This window comes from Panicum virgatum, chromosome 1N, assembly GCF_016808335.1.
Source record: "Panicum virgatum strain AP13 chromosome 1N, P.virgatum_v5, whole genome shotgun sequence".
Taxonomy (NCBI): domain Eukaryota; kingdom Viridiplantae; phylum Streptophyta; class Magnoliopsida; order Poales; family Poaceae; genus Panicum; species Panicum virgatum.
In genome coordinates, this window is record NC_053145.1 from 18799275 (window position 1) to 18811404 (window position 12130).

Here is a 12130-nt window from a genome sequence, read left to right on the forward strand (position 1 = left end):
GGTGTTCTTGTAGCTATGGTGGCTAGGAGTTCATACCGGATCTACCCAAGGGGGTTCGACACGTCTTGCGTGCTTCGGGGTGCTTTTGTCCAAAGGGAGCATCATGACAGGGCGTGGCCTGAGTAGAGGGGTTCCCGGGGGGTTGGATTGGGGGTTTTGATTTAAGGATGCTATTGATTGAGATGCATGATTTATTTGCTCGTTAGCTTGAACTACAACTAGATGACGAGAGGCCTAGTCATGTCTTTGGTTTTGCTATGGTTACGCCTATGTTCATGGATGAGATCAACCTTTACACAACACTCATATCTATTAAAGGTTTACTCTATATGTGCAATTCATGCCTCATGTTAGGATAGATCCGTTAGATTAGATGGAAAACCTTAGGTAGTTCTTTGTCGATCCACGGATTGATAAACCTTGGGGGAGTACTTTAAGGAAAAAACTACCACAATCCGTGCGCTTGCGGTACATAAATTGGGGCGCTATGGAGCGTCAACAAACTACAACCCCAAGTGCCCCGGAGGTATGCAAGGTTCCAAAATTCATTCAATTGGTATTATCGTCAATTCCTTGTTATTTTAGGGCTACCTCCGTGCATGATATGATCTAAGTTTTCTCTTTCAAATGTCTAGTTGTGCACTTGATTTTCACATTATTATTTTGTGCACACACTTTGTGGAAAGCTTAGCCAATGTCATGCTAGTTTCGTAATTTTGTGATCTACCTTAGTAATGCTTAATTGGTATCTTCATTGATATCATACAATTGAATCATGATTTATGGAACTAACTCCCTAGGCTACTAACTTTTCCCTTTAAGCTATATTATTTTGCAAGGTCGTTTTAGGTGATTTGATTCTAAAGGGGGAGAAATTTGGATCAAAGCAAGGTTGATCAAAGGGGGAGAGGTTTGCAAGTAGCAAACATGGGGAGAAACAAAGGGGATGATGGATTTAGGGAGAGGCCAAATCAACATTGGATGATGGTAAGCATCCAAGCAAGTGTAAGTGGTTTAATTTGTCAATTTTTGCAAAATTCATACTTGCTTTGATTGTGTTGTCATCAATCACCAAAAAGGGAGAGATTGCAAGGAACATGGCCCCATTAGGCCATTGTTTGTGATTTTGGCGATTGAGTAACAACTCAATTAATGTGACTAATGAGTTTGTCAAGTGAACAGTAATAGATTCCAGAGATGAAGCAAAAAGGTTAAGCAAAGTAAAACACAAAGAAAGAACTCAAAGAAACGCTGAATTGGACGAGTTCTGCTGAAACAGTTGCACCGGTTGAACCGGTGACCAAGCACCGGCCTAATCGGTAGGCCTCGGATGCACCGGTGTCCTAGCACCGGAGCAATCTGCAGTGCTGGTACCAGCAAGTCAAGTGGCACCGGATGCACCGGTGATGCCAAGATGAAGCCCCGGTGCAAGCACCATACCATGCACCAGAGAGCATGTCAAGTGGCCAGGACACAACTTCTTCAGCACCGGTTGAAACGACGGAGCACCGGAGCAAGCACCGGTGTAATGCCACATCAGCTGCAAGAGAAAGATGCAGCACCAGTTGAACCGGAGACAAGGCACCGGTCTAACCGGTGACAGCCACGTCAGCTGTCAGAAGGCCAACGGCTACTGGCGAGCCGTGAGTGACCGGTTGCACCGGTGCTCTCTCACCGGTCTATCCGGTGCCCTGCGCAGAAAAGGCCCAACGGCTCTTAATGGCTTTATGGTCTTGGAGGCCTATATATATGCTATCCCCCGACCATTTGAAGTTTGCTGGAGTTATTACAAGTCTCATACACACCCAAGAAACCCTCCAAGCCTACCCAAGGGCATATTGATCAAATCCTTAGGTTTAGCACTAGCTTTGAGAGTGTAAGTGTTAGATTAGCTCTTGAGTAAGTGAGCAAGCAAAGTGTTGTGCCTTGTGGCTGGTTCTTGAGTGAACCTTCAAGAAGATTTCGGTGCGCCGGTACCTTGGAGCATTGGTGGCTCGCCGGCACGTCATCGACACTCTGATTTGGTGTGGAGTGGCGATGACATCCTTGTACGGGGGACGTCGAGACCCTCTTCCTTCGTGGACAAGCTCTTTAGTAGAAATCGGGATCAAGATGATCGTGGTTAAGTCCGCGGAAGAGACTTGATTATCGAGAAGTAATACTCTTAGTGAGTGCTTCAACAACGTAGATGTAGGGATGCTTTTGTGACTAACCGAACCACGGGATAAATATCCGCGTCGAGAGTTTGCTTCCTCTTATCCCGCTCTTTACGTTTCCGTATTTCATACTAGCTTTTCTTGTGCCTTTACTTTTATATAGTAGTTTCTTGATAGGAAAGGCTATAGGTTGCTAAACTCTTTTAGGATAGGGGTTTCATACTAGAACAATCTTAGTTGCACATATAGGTAGCATGTTTCAGTTCAATATTGTGCAATTTAGTTAGAGCCATAGGTTAAGATTTTAAGTTACCTAATTTACTCTCTCATCCTCTTAGGCTAGATCACTCGATCCGGTCTTTCAGGGTTAATTGCACCCCCTCATAAAGTGACAAAAAAAATCCCGAAGCTAATTAATTGCTTTCCGAAGTGAGACGACAAAGTTGTTGTGCTTGTGGTACGAAGATTTGAAAAACAAACCCTTCTCATCATGATACAATGATTTTATTTTTCGAAATCGAATGATTGCCATTATGTATCCATGTGTTTGTTCCAGCTTCTTGCTTTTTTCCCTTTCTAAAACAAAAAATGAGTATGTTCTTTATTATTTTCAAAGGAAACAGAAGTTGTTTCCCCAATACGTGGCAGAGATCAAAACGTGGTTACAGATTGTTTTGTAAATAAACTTGTAAGAACACGTTATCTGATTACTGTGTCTGTTAGAAATCTAGGCAATTTTCGGTATATTTTAATTCCAAAATTAGATGTATAAACTAGCAATATTTCTATGACTTTAAGGAGTAAAAGAAAACATGTGAACATGTTTATACTTATCACACATATAAGCATAAACAATATAAATAACCAAAGTTTTAGGGAGTACCCTAAAGCGGGGCCGTTGCCGGAGGCATTGGCTGCGCTGTTACCAACTGGAGTAGACATCTACTCGGTTGGCCTCAGTCGAAGTAGTCGAACTAAATCGGTGCAGAAAGATGTTCGCAGTGCAGTCCCACGAACGGTCACCAAGATGTAGTCGACGTAGTCGTTCGGCCACCAGAATGTAGTCGACGTAGTTGTTCGGCTCGTCCACCAGGAAGTAGTCGTACAATCGGGCAAAGCCTTAGTATTTTTGAGCAGTCACGCTAAAGCGTTACCCAAAAACCTGATTGCCCGCCTATCCCGTGCAGGATCTCAAGGCGAGCAAGGTTTCGGAGGCCTGCTCACGCTAATTCTGTGCGCGCAGAGATTAGCGTTGGGGAACTCAGTTGTTGCAACTGGAGAGGGAGAAGAGAGGAGCCGAGTTGCCTCAGTGCTCTGGTGCAGGATGGATGAGGGGCATGGCACTCCTTATATAGTGACTCAGGTGCTCAGGTTCGTTGAACCTAGACACCATCAGAGTCATTTAGGTGATGCGGTTATGGCCATTAATTACAGATTTAATTGCACGTTTAATCGCACGATTAATTGCTGTCAACGGCAAAATAGCCATCACATCACACCGCGCCACGCCACGCCGCGCCGCGCCGCGCCGCGCCGCGCCGCGCCGCACCGCACCGCACCGCACCGCACCGCCCGTCCGGCCGCGCCGCGCCGCGCCGCGCCTCGGCCGCCACGGCCACGGCCACGGCCACGGCCACGGCCACGGCCCGGCCCGGCCCGGCCCGGCTCGGCGAGGCGAGCGAGCGCACGCGCGCGTGTGGTTCACCGTCCTCCTCTTACCGGCTTCACAAGTGGTGTACAAGAAGTCCACCTTTTAAGTCGGTTGAGATCCTCCTCAATTCCCGGTACGGAATTAAACATTGATTCCCTAGCATTAATAGTGGGCTTTAAATTCTTTTATTGCTTTAGAATAAATGGGCCAAGCCCATTACTCCAACAATCCCCACCAAGAAATTCAAGCCACACTAGAAATACCCTCATTCTCTCTTTGATATACCAGTATTCGACAGAGACTGTTAAGTTGAACTTCCATCTAGGACAAAGGCTACACTTATTCACAACTGTGCAATGGACTATGCCTTGAATTGCCAGTTTTGTGCAAACAAGTTTGACCAGAGCCCTACACTGGTACTAGGCTGCAAAAGCATCCCCGCGGTTTGGAGCTTATAAGTCATACTCCAGGCCCTTCATGAGTTTCTAGAGAATACCCAATTCTCATAGACCATGACCAGTGGTCAAACTCATATAGGTGTGTTCCTTTCAGATGTTCTGTAGGACAACATCTTTTGTTTCAAGAAAACAACTCATTTGTTTAAAAGAAACCACCTGGCACACATTAAGGTATAGACCAACCTGCCATACAGATTAGAAGAGAAATGCACCTTATACACGGAATGAGCCCTTTTCACAAAGGTTCTCTTCTCACCGTCAGACTTTAGTTTGTTTCACCATCCTAATTCACGGGATCTCCGATCACATAGGACAGGTTTCCACTATAGAATGACTCACGTGGGTCTCAAGCCCAATTCCATAGATGCATTGTCTATCACATTTCGTGAAAGACCCTTTGTAAACTGATCTGCCAGATTTTTAGCCGTCTGAACATAGTCCAGGGCTATAACTCCGGAGTTTCTCAATTTTCTGACAGATTTCAACCGCCTTTTCACATGTCTAGATGACTTCATGTTATCCTTTGAACTATTCACCTTGACAATTACCGTTTGATTGTCACAGTTCATTAGGATTGCCGGTAACGGTTTTTCAACTATCGGCAAGTCCATAAGGAGCTCACGAAGCCACTCAGCCTCAACAGTGGCGGTATCTAATGCTGTGAGTTCTACTTCCATAGTTGACCTCGTTAAGATGGTCTGCTTGCAAGACTTCCAGGAAACAGCTCCACCACCAAGTGTAAACACATATCCACTTGTGGCCTTTATCTCATCAGCATCAGAAATCCAATTTGAATCACTATACCCTTCTAGTACCCTTGGGTACCCGGTGTAGTGAATTCCATAGTTCATTGTCCCCTTCAGATAGCGCATTACTCTTTCAAGACCCTTCCAATGATCATCTCCCGGGTTTGAAACAAACCGGCTCAGTTTGCTTACAGCAAACGAGATATCAGGTCTTGTAGCGCTCGCTAAATACATTAATGAACCAATGATCTGAGAATATCTCAGCTGATCTCGCATTATCCTTTTGTTCTTTCTAAGAATTAAACTGGCATCATATGGTGTTGAGACAGGTTTATAGTCACTATAACCAAAGCGACTTAACACCTTTTCCACATAGTGAGACTGTGTAAGAATCACCCCACCATTGATCTCTTTTACCAGCTTTATATTAAGGATAACATCAGCTTCTCCCAGATCCTTCATCTCAAAATTTTGAGATAAAAACTCTTTGACTTCCTTAATCACATTAAGGCTAGTGCCAAAGATCAGTATGTCATCCACATACAAGCACAAAATCACTCCTTCAGCCCCACCATAGCGATAGTACACACATCTGTCAGCTTCGTTCACAACAAAGCCGGCAGAGGTCAAAGTTCTATCAAACTTTTCATGCCACTGCTTAGGCGCTTGCTTGAGACCATATAAAGATTTTAACAACTTACAAACCATTCCTTCTTGACCCTTTGATACAAACCCATCCGGCTGATCCATATAGATCTCCTCTTCTAACTCTCCATTAAGGAAAGCCGTCTTAACGTCCATCTGATGAACGAGAAGACCATAAGAGGCTGCCAAGAAAAGTAACACTCGAATTGTGGTCAATCGGGCAACTGGTGAATAAGTGTCAAAGAAATCTTCTCCTTCTTTTTGTGTATAACCCTTGGCCACAAGCCTAGCCTTGTACTTTTCAATAGTACCATCTGGCCTAAGCTTTTTCTTGAACACCCACTTGCATCCAACCGGTTTACATCCATAAGGACGTTCAACGACCTCCCAGGTTCCATTAGACATAATAGAATCCATCTCACTCCTTACTGCTTCCTTCCAATAGTCAGCATCAGGAGATGAATATGCCTCTTCAATGGTTCTGGGTGTATCATCTATGAGGTATACAATGAAATCATCACCAAAAGACTTTACAGTCCTTTGTCTCTTGCTCTTTCTCGGAGCATCATTGTTATCCTCCTCAGAATTTTCTACAAGTGTATGTTCATTGTGTTCTATCGGCTCAGCAGAGCCATCATCCTTGATGAACTCTTGCCTAGATGAACTTGTTTCATCTCTCATGGGAAAAATGTTTTCAAAAAATGTAGCATCTCTGGACTCCATTATAGTACCAACATGCATGTCAGGTACTCCAGATTTCACTATTAAAAATCTATATCCAACGCTGTGAATAGCATAACCTAGAAAGATACAATCCACAGTTTTAGGTCCAAGCTTACGTTTCTTGGTTATTGGCACACTCACTTTTGCCAAACAACCCCATGTACGTAAGTATGACAGTGTTGGCCTTTTCTTCTCCCATTCCTCGAAAGGAGTTATCTCTTTATTCTTTGTAGGAACACGGTTTAGGACATGACATGCAGTCAATATAGCCTCACCCCACCATTCCTTGGAAAGTCCCGCTGTATCTAACATGGCGTTAACCAAATCCGTTAGAGTGCGGTTCTTTCTTTCGGCAACCCCATTTGACTGAGGTGAATAGGGAGGCGTCCTCTCATGAATAATACCATGTTCCTCGCAGAATAAAGTAAATAAGTTTGAGAAATACTCGCCACCACGATCTGACCTAACTCTTTTGATCTTTCTCTCAAGTTGGTTTTCTACTTCAGCTTTATAGATTTTAAAGTAGTGTAAAGCTTCATCTTTTGACTTCAACAAATAGATGTAACAAAATCTAGTACTATCATCAATCAAAGTCATGAAATATTTTTTACCACCTTTTGTCAACACTCCATTCATTTCGCACAAATCGGAATGAATTAATTCTAAGGGTGCCAAGCTCCTTGCCTTCGCGATCTTATGAGGCTTACGAGTTTGTTTTGATTCAACACATACATGACACTTAGAATTTTTGACAAAAGTGAACTTTGGAATTAAGCTCAAATTAGCTAAGCGCATCATACAACCAAAATTAACGTGACAAAGCCTCGAATGCCAAACATTTGTTTCATCAACGTTAATAACATTGTATGCAATTTTATTACAAACATCTGACAAAGAAAGACGGAACAAACCTCCGCTTTCATAACCTTTTCCAACAAAAGTACCAAACTTAGACAAGATACATTTATTGGACTCAAAGACTAATTTGAAACCATCTCTACACAGTAGAGAGCCGCTGACTAAATTCTTCTTGATGGTGGGGACATGCTGCACGTTCTTCAGCTGCACGGTCTTCCCCGAAGTAAACTTCAGATTTACCGTACCAACACCAAGAACACGCGCATGTGATCCGTTCCCCATCAGCAAGGAGGAAGTCCCGCCGGTCTGGTAAGAAGAGAACAAAGAAGCATCAGCACAAACATGAATATTAGCACCAGTATCAACCCACCACTCGGGTGAACCAAAGACTGAAAGAACAGTAGGTAATAAATTACCGTACCCCGAAGTTCCTCCAGGCTCGCTAATAACCATGTTGGCGGAGTTGTTGCCTTTGCGGTTCGGACACTTTGCAGCAAAGTGATCCGTACTAGCGCACACATAGCAAGCTCCCGTCTTCTTCTTCTTCTTAAAAGTGGTTGTCTTCTTAGTCTTTGGTTGGTTCTGCGGTGGCTTTTTCTTGTTCTTGTTGGAGTTGTTCTTCTGAACAAGATTGGCACTTGAAGCACCAACAACTCCTTTCCCACGTATGTCCTTTGCTCTCGCCTTCTCCTCAACATCAAGAGTCCCTATGAGTCCATCTATTGTGAACTCCTGTCTCTTATGTTTTAGAGAAGTAGCAAAGTCCCTCCAAGAAGGTGGCAGCTTAGAGATTATACCTCCAGCCACAAACTTATTGGGTAACACACATGGGGACTCTTTGCTGCAATTTTTGAGATCTTTTGCCAGAGTATGTATTTCATGAGCCTGTTCCACTACAGAACGGTCTTCGACCATCCTGTACTCAAGGAACTGCTCCATGATATACAACTCACTCCCGGCATCAGATACTCCATATTGAGCCTCAAGAGCATCCCACAAAGCTTTGCCAGTTGGCAGCCGGATATAAGAATCCACCAGGTTATCACCGAGAACACTAATGATCAAGCCTCGAAAGAGGATATCAGCCTCATCGAACGCACTCCCTTCCTTTGGAGAGAATTGTTCAGGCTTACCCTCTTTCACATGGATCACTCTCGATAGTGTCAACCACAGTATAAGCCGCTCTTGCCAACGTTTGTAATTTGAACCATCAAAAGGTGATGGTTTGATTGATGCAGCAAAGCTAGATACCGAAAGCCTATTAACACAATCAGGTTTTTGGATTGTTAGAAATCTAGGCAATTTTCGGTATATTTTAATTCCAAAATTAGATGTATAAACTAGCAATATTTCTATGACTTTAAGGAGTAAAAGAAAACATGTGAACATGTTTATACTTATCACACATATAAGCATAAACAATATAAATAACCAAAGTTTTAGGGAGTACCCTAAAGCGGGGCCGTTGCCGGAGGCATTGGCTGCGCTGTTACCAACTGGAGTAGACATCTACTCGGTTGGCCTCAGTCGAAGTAGTCGAACTAAATCGGTGCAGGAAGATGTTCGCAGTGCAGTCCCACGAACGGTCACCAAGATGTAGTCGACGTAGTCGTTCGGCCACCAGAATGTAGTCGACGTAGTTGTTCGGCTCGTCCACCAGGAAGTAGTCGTACAATCGGGCAAAGCCTTAGTATTTTTGAGCAGTCACGCTAAAGCGTTACCCAAAAACCTGATTGCCCGCCTATCCCGTGCAGGATCTCAAGGCGAGCAAGGTTTCGGAGGCCTGCTCACGCTTCTGTGCGCGCAGAGATTAGCGTTGGGGAACTCAGTTGTTGCAACTGGAAGTGACTCAGGTGCTCAGGTTCGTTGAACCTGGACACCATCAGAGTCATTTAGGTGATGCGGTTATGGCCATTAATTACAGATTTAATTGCACGTTTAATCGCACGATTAATTGCTGTCAACGGCAAAATAGCCATCACATCACACCGCGCGCCGCGCCTCGGCCACGGCACGGCCCGGCCCGGCCCGGCCGGCCGGCGAGGCGAGCGAGCGCGCGCGCGTGTGGTTCACCGTCCTCCTCTTACCGGCTTCACAAGTGGTGTACAAGAAGTCCACCTTTTAAGTCGGTTGAGATCCTCCTCAATTCCCGGTACGGAATTAAACATTGATTCCCTAGCATTAATAGTGGGCTTTAAATTCTTTTATTGCTTTAGAATAAATGGGCCAAGCCCATTACTCCAACAGTGTCAATTAGAGATTTTTACTGAAGGTGTCATTATACCATCAACACGTTGGCCTTCCATCGAGGCAAAAATATACACGAGTTCGTTCCGTGCTGAATGAACGTGAAGGCCTGATTACATCTGGGCTGGGCTCTATCTCTCACCATAGCGGGCCAGCGGTTCACCCCTGGCCCCACACACCTCGCCCTTCCTCCTCATCCGGCTCTCCTCCCACACACACCGCCGCCGCACGCCCAAAACCTCGCCGCCGTCGGGTCGAACAGGAGCACCGCTCGCTGTTTCGCCCACATCCGGTACGCGCGTTCTGGGTAGCATACTCCTCCGTCGGTCCGTTCTGCTCGCGCATTGATCTTTGACCTATCCACTGTCCATTTGCAGTGCAGATCGGCCACACTATTTTCTTCCTTGACGGGCGGCGATGGCGCGGCGCTCCAAGAAAAGGAACAGGAGGAGAGGGAGTCCAGAGGCCAAGCTCACCGACGACCTCCTCGTCGAGATCCTACGCCGCCTCCCCGCCAAGTCCCTCTGCGCCTGCAAGTGCGTGTCCACGCGCTGGCGCGGCCTCATCTCCGATCCGGAACACCGCAAGAAGCTGCCCCAGATGCTCACCGGCTTCTTCTACATGAGCTTCAACACCGACCGCTGCCCGGTGGTAGCCCGCCATTTCACCAACGTCTTGAGGGGAGAAGGCCCTTCCATCAGCCCTTCCCTGCGCTTCCTGCCCTTGCGCTACCTCAACATCTTGGATTGCTGCAATGGCCTCCTCCTCTGCCGCATCCCGAAGTCCACTGGTCCAGCGACATTTCAGTACCTCGTCTGCAACCCTGCTACTGAGAAATGGTTTGTCCTGCCTGAGTCCACTTGGTCGGCCGATGTGCCGATTGCGCGCCTGGGGTTCGAACCGGCGGTCTCCTCCCACTTCCATGTGTTTGAATTTGAGGAAGATGAGGATGGATATGTGAAAGAAGTGCAGATTTACTCATCAAAGGCTGGAGCGTGGAGTCAGAAAGACAGTGGTTGGAACATTGGACTCACAATTTGTAGCGGTTCTAGAAGCATCTTTTTCAACGGTATGCTGCATCTCGTTACCTATGAGGAGGTTGTTGCGGCAGTGGATGTGGAGGCGAAGACTTGGAGGATTATCCCTATGCCATACGATGACGAATATTATCCTTTCACTATTGATGAAGCGTTCATTGACCTGGCTCAAGGGAATCTTTATTTGGCAACTAATATTTCCGATAATTTGACAATCTGGGTTCTTGAGGACTATGGCAGTGAAGAGTCTGAAGACTGGACCTTGAAGCACCGTGTCAGATACAGGCGGAAGTTTCAATTGGATGTCATTAACTCCGATAATGGATGCGGTCTAGTTTCAATCTACCCAGAAGGCAATGCGATTTTCTGTGTTGACGGGGATGATAAAATGCTAATGTCATATCAAATGGACAGCAAACAAAGCACTTTGCCTGTAGCACATGTTCTTGGACATGATTGCCAGGGACCTTATCTTCCATATGTTCCTAACTTCTTAGAATCATTGGCAGATGGGCAATGAAAATCTTTGAACCTCTAATCGATGTTCTTGTTGGGTAACAATAGGAGCAGCAGCAACATGGCTAGATCTTTCTGATGGCGTGTGCCATAAAAACCTTAATGGTAGAGTACTCTGTTTTAGCTTGATTTCATATGAGTGCACTTTGTTAAGATCATGTAACCTAACTTCACATGTGCTTGCTATTTCTATGAATTTAGTTACTCTACTTCTCTTTTTCCAGCAATAATAGGAATTGCTTTAATATTGTAATCTGCATACGTAGGGTAACACTAGGTACTTTGCCAGCTAACCATGTTGCTGTTATCACAACCTCACTTCGATTGGCATCCTGATACCTGCTGTTCCCATTTGATTGAACATTCACTATCATTTATTTCTGGCTCATCCACCAGGTTGCTACTAGGCATATCAACAGCCCTTCTCTTTTCTACCACACCAACTGGCGCACCTTGCACTCTCTTTGCCCCTTGGTATATGAGATAGATAGGTTCTTATTTACAAATATATATATGGCAGCTGGATGAAACTATTTCTCAACTCTCAAGTGAAGAGGGGCTACTGCAGATAACTGGAGTGAAGTTCAGGACCTACCACTGCACTTAAGTTTCATCTGTGTGGATCTACTAGTTTCAACAGAGATAACATCAGTTTTGTAAATAATTGCATTTGTTTCAATCTATAGGTTGGCATGCCCAATAGGGAGATATTGATGAATTTGAGTGTTGATCTGACTTTTTCCTCCTCTGTTATTCCAGTGAATTATTCCCCTTGCGCTATGAACTGAAATCAAGTGATGCCTATGGTGGATAAATAAAGCCTTTTTTGAAGAGTACAATATAATCTAGTTAGTTAATAATTATTTTTGGATGACTAAAGATATTTGTCCGAAACTTGTGCCCTATGTCAATATATATTTGCTCATGCTTACAGTTTCTACATTTGTTATGCTGCTAGCTTTGCTAAAAAAAAATCTTCAGCAATTTTGCTTGCTTGTCCTTATTGTCATGTGGGGCCGCCATTATCAGCGCCGGTCCCGTCTGCAGGTGTGCAGGTCGAGCCAGCACTATAAAAAATCTGTTGATCCATGAT

The 12130-nt window shown here is 44.9% G+C and overlaps 1 protein-coding gene across 3 annotated transcripts; it reads left to right on the forward strand.

Moving 5' to 3' along the window:
- The first annotated feature begins 9618 nt into the window (after positions 1-9618).
- LOC120655441 (F-box protein At5g07610-like) lies at positions 9619-11817 on the forward strand. 3 transcript variants are annotated; one of them, XR_005667513.1, is made up of 3 exons: positions 9619-9776; positions 9862-11142; positions 11434-11817. XR_005667513.1 is itself a non-coding variant. In XM_039933273.1 (2 exons), the coding sequence occupies exon 2, from the start codon at positions 9902-9904 to the stop codon at positions 11039-11041; it is 1140 nt and encodes a 379-aa protein (XP_039789207.1). In that variant the 5' UTR covers positions 9632-9776; positions 9867-9901; the 3' UTR covers positions 11042-11755. The 3 variants fall into 3 exon arrangements, 1 of the variants encoding a protein (XP_039789207.1); XR_005667514.1 differs by having other exon boundaries at positions 11558-11817; XM_039933273.1 differs by having other exon boundaries at positions 9632-9776; positions 9867-11755.
- Positions 11818-12130: the final 313 nt, after the last annotated feature.